Source organism: Thunnus albacares, chromosome 3, assembly GCF_914725855.1.
Source record: "Thunnus albacares chromosome 3, fThuAlb1.1, whole genome shotgun sequence".
NCBI lineage: Eukaryota > Metazoa > Chordata > Actinopteri > Scombriformes > Scombridae > Thunnus > Thunnus albacares.
The window spans coordinates 4,347,043-4,364,097 of record NC_058108.1 but is presented as its reverse complement, the minus strand read 5'-3'; the positions used below and the strand labels follow the sequence as shown (position 1 = coordinate 4,364,097).

The 17,055-nt window shown below is 40.4% G+C and overlaps 1 protein-coding gene across 1 annotated transcript in view; it reads left to right on the top strand.

Moving 5' to 3' along the window:
* Window positions 1-17,055, top strand: part of helz (helicase with zinc finger) — a 54,688-nt gene that overhangs the window by 7,949 nt on the left and 29,684 nt on the right. The window contains exons 4-16 of the mRNA XM_044345893.1: window positions 271-395; window positions 2,870-2,926; window positions 3,292-3,340; window positions 3,865-3,940; window positions 4,600-4,798; window positions 5,461-5,568; window positions 5,695-5,836; window positions 6,565-6,720; window positions 7,245-7,515; window positions 10,214-10,340; window positions 10,502-10,714; window positions 13,878-14,008; window positions 16,411-16,590. Coding sequence (XP_044201828.1) covers window positions 271-395; window positions 2,870-2,926; window positions 3,292-3,340; window positions 3,865-3,940; window positions 4,600-4,798; window positions 5,461-5,568; window positions 5,695-5,836; window positions 6,565-6,720; window positions 7,245-7,515; window positions 10,214-10,340; window positions 10,502-10,714; window positions 13,878-14,008; window positions 16,411-16,590 — 1,834 coding nt within the window. The remainder of the gene's footprint in view (window positions 1-270; window positions 396-2,869; window positions 2,927-3,291; window positions 3,341-3,864; window positions 3,941-4,599; window positions 4,799-5,460; window positions 5,569-5,694; window positions 5,837-6,564; window positions 6,721-7,244; window positions 7,516-10,213; window positions 10,341-10,501; window positions 10,715-13,877; window positions 14,009-16,410; window positions 16,591-17,055) is intronic.

Here is a 17,055-nt window from a genome sequence, read left to right as displayed (position 1 = left end):
GAATTTTAAACATGACTTGGCCTCTTAGTAATTGAAGAAATCTTAAATTTGGGTTTATTTTATTCAACTTTCAGCTTGAATAAAACATACAAAACCTGCGAAAAGTGAAATTTAACATCTTCATTTACACAATTATTAGCTACACCCCGATTCATTTCATTCTTTTTCTAGACAACAGCTTATAACGTACAGTATATTGGAAGAAACTTAACTGAAGTGATTTCATCCTCTCCCTACCTGTTCCCTCCTGTGTTCTTCATCCTATCCCAGTCCTGGCAGAAGAGATTGCCAGGGGAGACGGTTCGCTACAGGCCAGCTTGCGCTCCATGCTGTTGGATGGCAGCCTGCAGGAGGTGGCCAGCATCCTCTCTAAAGCCTTGTATGGAGAGCCAATGGTATGATTAATGAACAGTGTATACAATATATATACATACAGACAGTCAGTTTACACATAGACTGATGATTAAAATGTCCCGCCGAAAATTCTGCTTGAATGTTATGCTATGATTTTTCCCAACGAGAAGGAACACAGACGTTTTCAGGGTTTAAATGTTGATGAATAACGACCTCAGAGTGACCTGAGACGCTCCAATCATATGAGATACGGTGCGATCGATGGTTTAAGTTGTCATGTTGCTGTACTGGCATACATAACATGCAGGATCTTCATCATCATCATCAAAATGTGTTTGTAAAGTTATAGTGGATTTGTGAAATAAGCCTAGAAATAAGAATTTGGCAGCATATGGCCTATAAAAAAAAAAATAAGTGAAAAGTGTTTCAGACTCATCTAAACGTTTTGTGTTCCACAGCAATAAAATTTTTAGTATTGGAAAAAAAGTTTTCGATAGACGTGGGTCTGTCATATTTAAAGATTTATCCAGGAAAATCCCAGGAACACCAAAATTTAGGAGCCAAAATATGCAAAATTGTCTCTTTTTTTCTTGCTAAATGAAATCATTATTACTATACAGGAACCTAACGTTGGAGTCCTCAGGGTTTGGATCTAAAAATGGGCCCCGTCAAAATAAAAGTCTAAGATGAGAATCGGTGTAATGCCGTAGCTGTAACACTGCTACTTTTTTATGTTACTCCTTTTTCCCACTTTTCCTCCCGTCCGACTTCTCCCTCCCTTTACTTATCCTGACCGCTGTCTTCATGCATCAACACTCAGTACTGCTGCCAAGGTGCCTCCTCCAACTCTGCCTCACTCCACTCTGCTCCTGTTTGCAACAACTGCTTGTCCACCCCAACACACACACACACACACACACACACACCCACGCACAGAAAGGTTTAGTTTGGTCCCAAGGTCATTCACTAGTTTATGAGTGAGGACAGCGCTGTTTACACGGCAGCTCGCCCTCTCTCTCTCTCTCTCTCTCTCTCTCTCTCTCTTTTAGAGATACACAAATAAACACATTTTTTGGACACACCTTTCACTGTTTATATTTTCCTCTCTGCCAGCGCCCATCTCTTTCTTTTTACTCCCACTGGTGCACCGACATTTTTGTGTTGCTCTTTATCCTCCCTTTCTTCACATTTCACTGTAAGACCTTATGGTTGAAGCTATTCTGCTGTACACATACATTCCAACAATTTCACAGTGTTTTCATTCTAAAAGTAGATAAAATGTTTCAGCAAAAAAAAAAAAAACTTTTTCTCATGCACACACAAGACGAGCCCTTCAGAATCAAAGCAATGAAACTAGAGAAGGAATTTTTATTTGCCACTTCATTCTAGGATGTGATGTGATGTTGGCACTACAAACATAATGTAGGTTAGCTGTCCTGTGGAGTGTCATGCAAGTGTGTTGTCATTTGGCTATTAAGGTTCAGCCAAAACCGAATATTTCTTAGATTTCATTCAATAAATGAGTGACACTTCATCTCAATATATTTTTTTTTTGTCATAAACGTGATTCACAGCAATCAGGTATCTGTATATGCATTTAAAAACCTGAGTAAAGAAGCTCTGCTGGTATTTGTGCTTAAAAAAATGAGACCAGAAAATGGTCAGTAGTTAATTAACAAGAGGCCCTATTAGACATATCCATATATGTAAAAATCAAAAACATACCTCGTCACCTGGAACTGAAACTTTTTGACATAACTACACTTTGACTGATTAACCAGATCTGCCCGTTATAAGGGTCAGACGACAAATGAACGTCTCTATTATGGCTTTTTGATATTTTAAAGTAAATACACTCGTATCAGATTTTGTGGTGTCAGGTTCAGTTGCTGGTAGGAAATCTATCACACAGATGATCAATTAAATTGAAAATGGCTATTTAGATAATGCAGAACATACCGGGATATAAGTTTTTGTCACATGTTTCCTTGATGATTTAGCAGTTGAGGAGTTTTCAGACAGTGAACGGTTGCCACGGCCACAAACCTGTACATCTAGGCTGCTGCTGCCGCTGCTATCCACCTACTATCATAACACAGACTGATAGAGCGGGTTGTAGCTTATATTAGAGGAAATGGCTAGCGATATACAATAATCTAGGACACTCCTATACCAGTCAAATCAGCTTTTGTTTCCCCTCGCTGTGGTTTCTGTGGTCGCCATGGTCACACGGTGAGCTTTTTCTGTGAAAAAGTTGAGCCATCATAAACTCTGACGACTGCGGTGTTTATGTTGAAAACAATGGAGGCTGTCTTTGGGTAGATTAAATTTACTGATGTCACACTAGTTGAAGTTTCAGTCTCTCACTGGAGAAGACAAAAAAAAAAACCATGTGGTTGTCGGTATAGTGCAGAATGCTGATAGATTTAGATACGTTTCATTCATAAACAAAAGCATAACAGTGTATTGTTGTAATGAAAATCCTATTTTTTTTCTTTCTTTCTTTTTTTTACAGAACGGCATTGTCGCAAAAGACCTGTCCAGATTAAAAATGCTCTTTTCAGAAATAGAGGTGAGTGCCTGCGGTTGTGTGGTTACTGTCCTCCTTTTGTTTCATGCTTTTTGATGCTTGTAGGTTTCATAGATGATGCTTTAATGCTCGCAGGCGAGAGTCATAAAAATGACTAATGGCCTGATTCCAGCACTAACTTAATTGCTCGGTGCTCCTCTGTCCTGCTCGTACCTTGTTGTGGATTTATTACTCATTTGTCTGTAATAATTCCAGCGGTCCAACATGCTCGTATGCGGTATGTTAGTAGTTGACATAAGACTAATATTCTCTCTGCCTCTACCTCCACCTACCCCCCCCCCCCCCCCCCCCCCCCCCCACCCCCCCACCCCCCCCCCCCACCCCCACCCCGTCTTTGTCCCTGTCAGGCAATAAATAGGGAGATGGCACCAGAATACACAGATGACCAGGAGGAAGGTGAGCATATCTATAGCATGATTTCTGTTTATCTTTTAACTTGAGAGTCATTAGAGCTGCAGTGATTCGTCAAGTAGTCGTCAACTATTCATTTAACCGCCTACTATTTAGATAATCGATTAATCGGTTTGAGTCATTTTTATTTTCTCTGATTCCAGCTTCTTAAATATGAATATTTTCTGGTTTCTTTCGTCCTCTTTGACAGTAAACTGAATATCTTTACGTTGTGGACAAAACGAGACATTTGGTGACGTCATCTTGGGCTTTAGGAAATACTGATTTTATAGACCAATCAACCAATTGATTAATTGAAAAAAATAATCGTTAGTCGCAGCCCTAAAGATTCCTGCGCATGTATTTAAGTACAGTAGATATTATTAATGCTTAGAAAGCCTTAGCTTAGCCAGCTGGCAGCGTGAGCACATTCTGAACAGGTTACCAGCTGGCTGAAGCCCATTCTGTGGTGTTCTTGAAAGCTTTGGCTCAGTGTCGTATTGACCGCTTGGCTGTGTGTGTATTGACAGAGGTCCAAGATGGCTGGCAGTTCCGGCCTCCTCCCCGAGGAGTCACCAGCAGCGAGGAGTACACCCTCTGTAAAAGGTAAAACAAACCGCCCGGTAGTTTGAACACAGGTGTTTTTTTTCATTGTGTTTCTCATACAGAATATTGCAGTAGAATATTAAAACGTCCACCGGTCTGGATTATGTGAATGATCGTAAAGTGACTAATAAATACACTGCAAGTTGATTGTAAAATGACCAATATAGCTTTCAGAAAGTAATGATGGTATTCAGTTACACTCAAGGCTATAAAATAATGATTCATGGTAAGTTAACTGCCGTAAATTTGTAATTTGATCTCTCTGCACTCTGATGAGAGCCTTTCACAAACATTAGTATACATCAGAGCCTCACACCTCGTCCTACGCACTAACTGTACTGTACGTCCCTCCTCAGCACCACCAGCACTGTGAATGTAACGTTATTGGGTTCGACAGTTATACTGGTCTGCTGTTATGTCAAGCTGGCGTCGGCTGCTAGTCGGCTGTCTGCATAATATCCCTGTGATTGTGTCAAATACATACATGTCTGTCATAGGTTCAAAATCCAAAAAATATTGAATTTACTATCATATAAAAATATCACATTTGAGAAGTTGCAACAAGCAAACGTTTGGTTTTCTTACTGAAGTGATTTATTTATTTATTTATTTGTTTGTTCGAGCACTAGTCGAGCACACTGTCTGCTCTCTCGCCGTAGGTACTTGGAGCAGGGTCTGTGTCGGTACGGGGCCCAGTGTACGTCAGCCCACTCGCAGGAGGAGCTGATGGAGTGGCAGAAGCGCTACGCGTCACGCCTCATCCGCCTCAAACAGCAGCAGGAGAGCAAACACTTCACCGAAAACTACATGGAAACCCTGATAGAGAAGTGGATGAACTCCCTCTGCCCAGAGAAAGTGGTGAGTGCCTCCGCGGCGCATGAACGCTTGAAAAAGTGGCTCCATGGGTAGAAAAACGGCGTTAATTCCGTGCCAGGGTCAAGCTTCACTTCTTAGTAGAACCTTCCAAACATGAGCGTGTTTGGTACAGTGTTGGGATTTATTAAACAACTTTTTATAACCCTCGCTCTATTAAATCAAGAAGGGCAGCGGCAACACGCTAGTACAACCCAGTGAGTAGATTTTTGTATATAAACACACACCAAACGTAGCCAAGTGGTATTTTTTAACTTTTTTTCTGTGTATTATTAATTCATAACTGAAAATAATGAAACGATAGACATTTAACACTGTATTATATTTGTTCAGCAGGAACTTACTGACTTTAACTCCCTTCGGATTTCAGATTTATGACATTAAATATGTTCCTGAACCACTGCAGCTGTATTGACCACAAACAGATAATAAAGACTTGCAAGACTAACACATGTTTTTAAGGGTGGCATTGAAGGAGACACATTATACAAGCCATTAATAACACTATAAAGCTCTTAAACTGGCCCATGACCATTGTGTGTCATGCACTATGTGATACAGACGAACTTTTCCAAAGGCTGCATTCCTTTCTCTATAATGATATAACTAAGCATGTTTGTTTTGTTGTTTTTTTTCCTTCCTTCTAGCTAAGTGACTGTTTAGAAGGAGTGAATGTAGAAACCAGCTCCAGCCTCTCTGTTACTGTCACCACCAAAAAGTCCTCCCACTCCTGGACCTTCTCCTTGTTGTGCAAGGTAGGATGAAGCGTTGAGTAGCAAGCATGTGCATATTCAAATCTTTTTTCTATGTGTAACCAGACAAATAAAGCAATATTCTGCACTGTTTTAATCATCTTTTGATTATGTCTGTCTTATGTCTAGCCGGCTAGAAAGCTCTACCGCATCGCCCTGCTCTACGATGCCCACCGACCACACTTCTTCATCACGGGCGTGTCTGCTGGCGAGCGGCTCCAAGCCCTCCCCAAAGGCTGCCAAGAGTGGACTCCAGGAGAGGAGACAGCAGGTATGTCGTATATCCATATGTCGTGACCAGAGGAAGAAGTGCTTTTCCTTGCTTTGTTGTTCCTGTTTTTACACATCTGTCGTCACACGTAATTAAAGTCAAAATTATTTGAACTTAAACCTTCATCACTTGACCTTTGATCTTTCAAAACTGATATAGAGACATACAGAGTGTGTGTGTGTGTGTCTGAGTTTCAAGATATATATATATATATATTACCTATTTCCACACAGAGGTAACTGACTGTATGTGATAATATATTGGCATTCTTGGCACTGACGCTGCACCCACACCAGCAGCAAGCCGCAGCTCAGACTGTTTATTGTGTACTCAACCTAGCATGTGTAAACAAGTCATCAAAGAACATCTGTGTTTACACAGTTTGTGCATAAATTAATGTTTTTAGGATTGTATGACCTAAATAGGTTTTTGTGATTCTGTTTTGAGCTCTTAATGTTCCTGTGCTGAACAGACTTTTTTTTACTCGGTCATATTTGATCCCAGAAAAGGCTGTGAACTGTCTTACATAATACAAATTTAAGATACTGAAACATCTTGTTTACAGCACATTTCAAACCAGTTTTCTTGTTGCTTGCATTGATCTTTTGTTTCATTCGCAACCTTTGTTTCTTTTCATTTTGCTCAATGTCAAAGTTCTTTACAATAGATTACAAGTAATTGAAATTCTGACGTACGTACACTTTAAATAAACTTTTCCATTGTGACAGTGGCAGCAGACAACGGCATGGACCACTGCGTCTACAAGGTAGCGGTGGGCTTCAGCACAGAAATCTTTGGTACCTTCAGACAGACCGTTGTTTTCGACTTCGGCTCAGAACCTGTGCTGATGCAGCGGATCATGGTGGATGCTGCTTCTATCGAAGGTATGGTATCGAAAGTCTTTGAAAAGTTTCATCAATGTATATAAAATGATATAATAACATTTTATGTGGATGTTTTAATTTCAAAATATTGTCCATCCATACGTCCAGTATACTGTATATCTAAACATATACGTGTTACGTTGCTGTCAAGATATAAATTGTTAACTGGGGTTATAATAAACAGGTGAAGAAACTGACTTAGAACCGTCTTAAACATAAACCAAGATACATCATTGGTTGTTTTTTTCCTCTTTACCATTTGAAGGTGTAGTTATAGCAGACAGTGCATCTTATGTATCATAATGTTTTCAGGTATTTTGTTAGATAGCTCACATTGCAGAGGGAAGGTACTTGGGGGGGGGGGGGGGGGGGGAGTGAGACAAAGATCTCTAGCCAGATTAAAACCGGGGCCGACGCTGCTACACAGCATGGCTATTTAACCATCAGGATGTTTCAAAACTGGTATTTAAGGGGTTACAGTAATTAATGAATTTCAACCACCCTCTCCTCCTTTTGTTTTTCAGACCTAGAACACCTGATGGCGGCCAGGCAGCAGCTCTTGATGACTGCGAAACGCTGGGACTCTTCCTGTAAAACCATCGTAGAATTCAGTCCCAACGAGACGATGGCCGAACTGGAGCGCAGCCTCCTTTCCCGCTATCAGATCCCTCTGTCGGCCGACCAGCTCTTCACCCAGTCAGTCCTGGACAAGACTCTGACCAAAGACAACTACCAGGCCCGACTGCACGACCTGCTCTACATAGAGGAGATTGCACAATATAAGGAAGTTAGCAAGTGAGTATACAAGTTTTCATAAGAGAGATTTTCCATAAATTCTTATCAATAAAGCCAGAACAATACTGATTGATATTTGAGAGTTTAAAAGCATCTACTAACGATATATCAGTTAAATTATAACATTAAGGATTAGGAAAATTAATTATTATAACAAACATATTGTATATAAATACCGCACACCTCTAAAAATAAGTCGAGCAAATTTCTTTTGGTTTCATTTGTTGCAGACTCAGTAACACCCTGCTCGGTGATGTTACACATGATATGTTTATATCTGCATGTGTAACTACGTATGATGCTAATTTAAAACCATAGCCCGGCTATCTTAACGTTGACAGCAAGAACTAATGACGGGTGCAAATGCTAAACTCGACTCTTGACAGTACAAGGGAAGTATCACGTTGCAAGCTGATTACTTACCGCAGGGAAAAGTAGGAACTATTGCATCAATAAAATAAAATAAAAATGTCATATTAGAAGTGTCAAACAAATTTAAAACACAATTATATTTATCAGAGTTTGTCAAATGTATCTTTTAAATTGAAATAATTCAATTTAAAGGTCCACCTGCTAGTTTTCCTTCCTAGAGCTTTTACCAGGACCTTTCAACACTGGAATGCAGGTGTGCAATCACAACAACTGGACAGTCAAGATAAATGTCAGTGACTGGTCAGACCGGTCTACATAATGGACCTTTTCTTTCAATTTAACCGCAAATAGCAAAACAGTACTCTAAAGAATACAGTTTAAACAACTGCTTACCTTACTTGACAACTACTAAACTGCTGGTTATGCTTTTAATGCAGTTTTCTCTTTAATATATTTTATTTATTGACTGTTTTTTTAAATCTGACTATTGAGAATAAATAGCAATTATTCCAGTATATTTAGGGTCGGGTGGTGTAAATGTTTTCTGTTATGAGATGTCAACCTACCACAAGGTGTCAGACTTGATCTTCATTGTGAATTCTCTGTGTGTGTGTGTGTGTGTGTAGAATATGTATCTCACACACAGTTTTACTCACAGTGCCATTTAATAACTTAGGTGATTCCTCGGAGGTAGAGCAGGAAAATGACTTCTCTAGAATGGGCACAGACCTTTTTTTTTTTAATTCCTTACCTGACGTTCCACTGGTTTAGTGTGAATCTGATATCAGAGTAATGGTTTAATCCCATATTCTGTGAAATAAATGCAGAGCTCCCTCCCCCACTACTCTATATGTTTCATCTTTCCTCTTTGGCTCTTAATTTGGTCTTGTCTGTGTGTGTCATTTGACTTCATCTCAATTACCTGCAGTTTGAAATGTTCTTTTAATCTGTTACATTTCCAATGTGCATATGAATAATCTCTCTGCCTGTTAAACCATCTATGTTCTGGCAGATTCTAGTGCTTTTTATGGCTGATTCAGTTTCAGCAGGAGGTTTCTAGTTAAATGTGTATTCCCCATGGATCTGCAAATGACAAGCAGTCTTTAAAAGTGTCACTTAATGCAACCTAGATGTTTAAAAACAACTATTCTCTATAAGGATAACACTCTGAATTATCTCACACTAGATTTATTTCTTGCTTAATAAGAGTGACATCTTCCCATTGGCAGTATTTTATCTTATTATCTAAAGTGAACATGGAGTTAGTCATGGAGCACCAAGAGAGCTTCTCTATCTTTACTTTCTCATTTATTTTTTATTATTTTAATTTGATCCCCTCTGAGAGTATAGCCAGATAGCTGATGCAAACCCCCCCCTAACAAGAAACCTCAAGAGCTCTTTTGGTTTGTTCCACCACTGGTTTGTAAATAAATGCAGACTGTGTTAACTTATTTGCATATGTCAATCACCCATCAGAGTTCATCACCAATATTGCTTCCTGTTTCATCATTTCAGATCCAGCAGAGCCCAGAGAGTTGTTTTTTTTTCTCTGAAGGGCCATAATTTCCTACTTTAGAAATGCACACACTGCCAGATGCAGACCAGTGTGAGCTTCAGTGCGAGTCATCAAAAGTAAAACATGTTTCACAACGCATTTCCACTACACCGTGCTTAATTCACTAGATGTGTTCGGCTTTGATAGCTTTTTTTTTTGTCGGATTTGCTCTGAAAGGCCGACATTAAAAATAATTTTCCTGCTTTTTAGGTTCCTCGCTGGAAAGGTTTTTAGAGAGGTGGTCATCTTTCACCTTCACAGATCTAGGCTCCCATTAACAATGTATAATTATAGTTTAAATGTCCTGCCAATATCAGTGCATGGTGTACAGGACACTGCGGGTCTATTTTGGTGAAGCAAGCCACAGAACGCTCCCGAATGCCCAAGGCACACAGTACACGTACAGTGCACTTGGAAATGTGGCGGGACTTAGAACAAACCTATCATCATAAATTAGCGGTGGTTTTGTCTGGGATCGGTTTGGCTTCTTATCGTGTTTAAAAGCTGCCCTTTTTCTATGTGATGCACAGTTTGGCAATTGAAACGAGAGTCCAGACCAGCTTCTCTTAAAGGACCAGTGTTGAGGATTTAGTAGCATCTAGTAGTGAGGATGCACATTGCAACAAAATGAAAAGGAGTGTGAGAATCGTCAGGGTTAAAATGTCTGCAGTAAATGAAAGATGCATCTGTACCACAAGACAAGGAATTGTAATATTTGTACTAGTTTATCTTTTTTTTTTCACCAAATGTCCATGTGTGTGTGTCCCCCAGGTTTAACATCAAAGTGAACCTCCAGCTGGTCACCAGCTTTATGTTGACTGGCATCTCTGTTGGAGCCAAGTATGCCCAGAATGGACAGCTCTTTGCACGTTTCAAACTCACAGAAACACTGTCTGAGGTAACTGGATCGGCTACAATGGCGACCACAGTACACATGTGCAATATTGCTTAATGCTTTTTCACTGAGATGAACTGTAACTATTATTTGGTGGCCCTGGAGCCCCAAAGTGGGGTTTCTGTTAGCTAGCTATCCTGAACAGCGTTTTCATCTCACCTCAGGACACACTGGCTGGGCGATTGGTGATGACTAAGGTGAATTCAGTCCTTGTGCTGCCTTTTGGCCGTGAGGGGTTCACCAGCCAGCCACCACCTGGGGTCAAAGAGCGTGTTTATGAGGCTGTGATTGAGGAGAAGACCAAGGATTACATCTTCCTAAGGATCTGCAAGGACTGCTGTGAGGAGCTTGGACTACTGCCTGACAGAGAAATACAGGTACGGGCTACACTAAAGGACAAAGAGAGAGTGTTGTGGGTGTTTTATTGAACAGATATTCAGTATGAACAGCCTGCAGCCTTCAGTTTCGATCTCTTTTTAACCAACCACATTTGAAAAGTGACTTGTGTTAACTTTAATAGATTTATTCACGTTTGGGTTGAAGCTCCACTACATAAATGAAGGCCCTTAAAAAGTATTAAAAAGTCTTAAATGCCATTTTCCAAGGTATTACATTTACATTTTATAGCTTGTTTTTAATATATATATATATTTGTCCAAAAAGGTTGCATGCTAAAGTTTGCCTGAATTGAATCATTGTGTAGGTATGTAGTGGGATTCTGCGTGTTTATGGAATCCCACTGGATTTGATGTCGTCTGTAAAGGTCAACCGCGCGATGGCCTCCTTACTCCTGGTTGTTAAACAATATAGTTGACTAATGGAGAAGTGTAAGTACAAATGGTACAAATGGTGAGAGGATAAGCCAAAATTATGGGACACAAAATGCAGGTCTCTACCCAACACCACTGAAGCTCCAACTACAGCCACCTCTTCATCATCTAATGTCACCGCTGACCTCCGAGTGATGATGGCAGCCACTCCAGCGCTGCAACAAAACACCAATCTCTCAACTCCAATGACGGGATTACAGATATTTTTCAAGCTATGTTCCCAGATTCTGAAATAGTCTATGAAAAACGACAAAACCGGGGAACATAGTCGGATTTGGTTTAGCCTCATGAGGAGTTATCATAAAATAACTGTTGACAAAAATGTCTGTTTAGTTGCGCTACCTTAAGGCTCTTTAAAACGGAGATCCCGCATTATAGCAGTAAAGAAGATCTGTCCGCCTTTGCTTTTTTACACCGAACCAAAGCCGACATAATGCTGCCCCCGTGTGTGCTTTTACATGGCATGCCGGCGTGACGTGTAACACGAGTGTCAGCTCCCTGTCCCACAGTGCTGGCAGTCCCTCACACAGATGTTGATCCAGCTATGTGACTACCTCTGTAGCGCAGCATTCCAGCCTTCAACAGACTGTGTAAAAGGGGCTTTACAATAAAAAAGGCTATATAGTAAATGTAGTGTGTCACTAATATAACTGGTTAGAACTCAAAGTGGCGATGAGGTCTTAAAATGTATGGAAAGGGTCTTAAAAAAGGTCTTAAAAGGTATTAAATATATCTTCAGGATTCCTTGCTACCAGATATTAGATAAGACTTGTGGATTGACAGCAGAACAGAGAGGGCAGGTGAATGATTTAATTTAACATGTGCAATTTTTTTTGTACCACATAAGTCAGTTAGCATCCAGCTTGCAATTCTTTCCACCCTGATGTAATAGCCTTGGAAAAAAAAAAACTTTAGCAGGATTATAGGTTAACCTATTAATAAGCATTTTGACAAAATGTTACTGGACAGAAGAAGAACGTCTTTCCAGGAAAACGTGTGTGTGTGTGCAATGACTGCACTGTTCGTCTCAGGTTCTGCGGTTCTGAGAAATTTTCCTTTTTATTGAATGACTCTACCTTTGGCAGCCTCCGCTTGATTTTTCTCTCCCCTCCGGTCTGAATGTCGGCAGAGGAAACAAGGTTCTGTGTTAACAGTTATCAAAACAACCCTCATCCTATCACTGTGGGAACATAATCTTCTTATTCTGCATACGCTGCTACCGCCTGCAATTTAATTTTCCTATCTCCTCTGTGGGTTCTTACAATATTCAACACAGCCTTGATGTTTCATGTGCATCTTGCTCTCGCATATCTCAGACTTTCCTGCTCTTGTGTTTGTTGTTTATTTCACTTTCTTTCTTTGTTCTCCTTTCCTGCACTTTCCTCCTTACTGTAATCACACTCGCTTCACACTTCCTTCTGATTTTCACACTCTTGTCCCAAAGGCATCGTGTACTTTACAGTATACCTGTTAGGAGTCTGCATCTGTCTTTAACATCATTAGGACCTGCAGATAGCTGACATTCAACTGGTCCAAGTCAAGAAATTAAATAGAAATGTAAACGGACCAAGACACTAAGGTAAAAGTGGTTAGCCATCGTGACATTTTGGTGGAGGTGTTGCAGTTGCTACTGTCCTTCCCAGTCTCCCAGTCTTTCTCACTGGGAAAAGTCTCCATAAGATGATGTTGCCACCACTATGGTTCACTATATGAATGGTATTGTTCCAGAAAATAAAACTACCTAGTTTGTGACAATAATTTTAAGATCTTTTTCTTTCTTTTTTTTTTTTCTTGAGATGCACTTTGATGTAACCCTAACGCCCTGATGCCCTAACCCTAACCCAAGCCCTAATCCTAACCCAAGCCCTAACCCTAACGCCCTGATGCCCTAACCCTAACCCAAGCCCTAACCCTAACGCCCTGATGCCCTAACCCTAACCCAAGCCCTAACGCCCTGATGCCCTAACCCTAACCCAAGCCCTAACCCAAGCCCTAACCCTAACCCAAGTCCTAACCCTAACGCCCTGATGCCCTAACCCTATCCCAAGCCCTAACCCTAACGCCCTGATGCCCAAGCCCTAACCCTAACCCTAACCCAAGCCCTAACCCTAACCCAAGTCCTAACCCTGATGCCCTAACCCTATCCCAAGCCCTAACTCTAACGCCCTGATGCCGAAGCCCTAACCCTAACCCAAGCCCTAACCCTAACCCAAGTCCTAACCCTAACGCCCTGATGCCCTAACCCTAACCCAAGCCCTAATCCTAACCCTAACGCCCTGATGCCCTAACCCAAGCCCTAACCCAAGTCCTAACCCTGATGCCCTAACCGTAACCCAAGCCCTAACCCTAACCCATTCAGGTGGACATATATGTATGTATGTATGTACTCAGTTACATTTATGGCAGGTGGACACCATTTAATGTCAAGAGACATCTCAAAAAAGAGTTAAGAACAGAATGTGACACATGCAAATAAGCTTTGATTTAGAATCTTAATTTTGAAGCAGTATGAGTATCAAGCTCCAGAGCAGCTGGAAAGATCGTCTTGATTGGTTGAATTTTAAAATTATTTAATTTGAGCTCTTGTGCTTATTAAAGTTTCTGCAAGGAACTTTAATTTTGTGTCAATTTTGACAGCCCCATGTGAAGAAAAGCAGTAATAAGGCATTTAGAGGATAGAAATTGACCGCTGTGTTGCCTCTTGTGTCAGGTGGAGCTCCAGTTCCAGTTGAACAGACTACCACTGTGTGAGATGCACTATGCCCTGGATCGCATCAAAGATAACACCATCCTTTTTCCTGACGTGAGCCTCGTCCCCACCATCCCCTGGAGCCCGAACAGGTATTCAACCACGTACACAATCACACACCGTCTTCATCAATATCTCATCCTGTTACACAATATATATTTTTGTTAATGTTTATGTTGGAAAAAACAGGATTAATTGTTAATACATTGAAAGCTTTTATGATTTTTTTCACCTCCCTCAGGCGAGGTGTCTCATTCTATTGATTCATACGTTACTGCCTTTAAATGATGAAAAATGTGAAGCAATTAAATGAAGTCAGATAAACTATTCTCTCTGAACAAACCATTTCATGTTCATACTGCTGATGGACAATCTTTCATATTGTTTTAAAAGGGAGGAATTGGCACAGTATACACACACATTCATGCATGGTAAATACCGCTAATCCTAAACACGTTTATTACACAGAAACTTCTTTAATACTTGCACATCATATTAGCTTGACAAATACCCTCACAGAGGGGACGCCGCATCAATTTGAGAGTTGACCGAATATCCCCTCGCCTTGCCGACTCGGTGGCCGGCACCTCCTTTCAGCTTTAGATATCTCTCTCTGAAGTTGAGACAGGTGAAGCGGTAATCTTTATTGACTCGAACCAAAGTCAAATATAATCCCCCCGTGATTTCAAGGCTGCTGCTTTATCTCTGCTCCAGAATATGATTGATGTGGACTTTTGTTTTAATTGGAATTTGGGTAAGTGAGGGTGTTTCATTGAATGTCGGCCAGGGAGTTAATTTAAGTTGAAGTTGAAGCTCACAGTTTCTTTATGGTCATGCCTTAAAACTATACTAGATTTGTTTTTTTTTATATAAATACTCATTTTGGCACTTTAACTGCAAAGTATTCTGAAGTCTACCAGTGGATGACGGTTTGAGATTGCACTGTGGTACTGATTTGGCCGGTGTGTTTTAGCAACCTACAGCCAAATTTATTTATCTGCAAGTTATCCTCCACGGTGGTAAAACGTGTGTCTTTGCTCACAGCTTGCATCAGAGAATTAATTTCACTTTTTGAATAAATAAGCCTAATAAGCAAGCTGTGACAGCATTACTTAGCATTAATAGGCGAGCTACTATGCCTCTCACAACAGTCAGTGATTGAGAATTAACATGTCCTAATTAGTCATGTTAAGGTAAAGGTATAACCCAAACAAAATATAACTGGAGCCATATATATATATATCCTTTATGATTCTACACCAGAACAGTCTGATACCAGTATAGCTGTCTGCCAAAAATGCAGTATAGAGAGTATAGAGAAGACTGATATGTTTATCTCGCCCTCCGTTCTCACTCGAGGAGAAAATATAATTGGTATAAAAGAGTCGAGGCTTTTTGTCACTCCTAACTGTACCCCTTGATCTCATCCATTCATCTTTGTAACACACATACACACACACAAAAGACCACGTCTCAGTCGGAGCTCAATCAGCTGGTGTCGGTGGATTCACAGCTTTTAGAGGATGCGGTCTTCGTAATGAGGACCGTGATGCTAGCAGACAAACACATTCGCTACAAACACATTAATTAATTCACACTTTCACAAGTGTTTGAAATCACATATACGAGTCATTCCCTCCTACCCATCTGTATTGTTTGAACACATATACCCACCTCTATGTATTATTTAATAAGGATTTGTCTGTATTTTTATCTGCTCTGTGCTGCCAACGCACTGTTTTTTTTGTGGTGGCAGAATATCAATGTGTTTTTTTGCTTTTTTTTACATCCTTTCTGCATCTCCTTTGCCTTTTGGATGTTTGTTTGTTATTAAATAAATAAAATAAGAGGGAGTTTGCTACATGTAAACACACAACAAACTGTAATTTATCTTTCACTTTATTGTGACCTGTGCTGACCTGACCTGCAGGCACGCCAGCACGTCTCCACTACTGTAAATGTCAAACCTACACATGAGTCAACTGCATAATATAATATATTCATAATAAATATATTTACACAAGGTAATTTTTCCACTATAGTTAGACAGACTGCTGCTTGCTGGCTCTCAGCTTATAGTCTGTTTTTCTGTCTTTTGATTGGTTATGTATGACTTTTGCTGAACTGCCGTCACTTCTTACGTATTCTTCGCCCGTGTCGTTTCCCTCTCGCCGTCTCTCTTCTCGCCTTTCTTTCCTGCGCTTCCATCTATCCCGTGTCTTTAACACATCTTTGCTCTTTCCCCTCTCCCTTGTTCATCCACCCACCACACCTTCTCCCGAGTGACACAATGTCATTTGTCATCTTGAGTCTGTGTGAGTGTGTGTGTGAGCATACGTTTCCCATCATCCAATGCAAGAATTTGTCTTTCTTACTCCTTCTCTGTCCCGCTGAAGTATGTTTGTTGTAGCTACTGTAGCTACTTTGACAAAACAACATAATTATTCTAAGTTCATTTCATTAAAATTTTTCTGTCTCCTCCCTCCGCCCTCAGGCAGTGGGACGAGCAGCTGGATCCCCGTCTGAACGCCAAGCAGAAAGAGGCCATCCTGGCCATCACCACCCCCGTCACCATCCCTCTGCCCCCGATCCTCATCATCGGACCCTATGGCACCGGCAAGACATTCACCCTGGCACAGGCTGTCAAGCACATCCTTCGCCAGGACCACAGCAGGTCTGTTTGTTGTTTTTTTTTTTTTTTTTTTCTTGTTTTACAACCCCAAACCTCCCTTCTCCTTAAATTTCTCCCGTCCTTTTTTTCATGGTCATGGTTTTGATCTTGATTTTATTTAAATGTGACAGTACTTTTAAATAAATATGGTATATTTTGGCCTTCTTGTTTTGTGTTTCTCATCTTCAAAAAGTCTTTATCCTACCTTTTTATGAAGTTTATAATGGTTAGTTTTTGTTGAAATTGTTTCAGAGAGGTGCTGAATCAACTTTATGGTCATAATGGAGACTGACTTTGATGATGTATTGTTTTATTCTGTGAGGAGTTTTTCATTTTTAGTGTACCCTCGTTGATATAAACGGTGTAGACAAAAATAGAAGAAGCATCTCTTCGTATGATATTGCGGACTTTTCTTTTTTTAGCCACATAACATAAAAACTCATATATGAATCTTATCCCACAACCTTG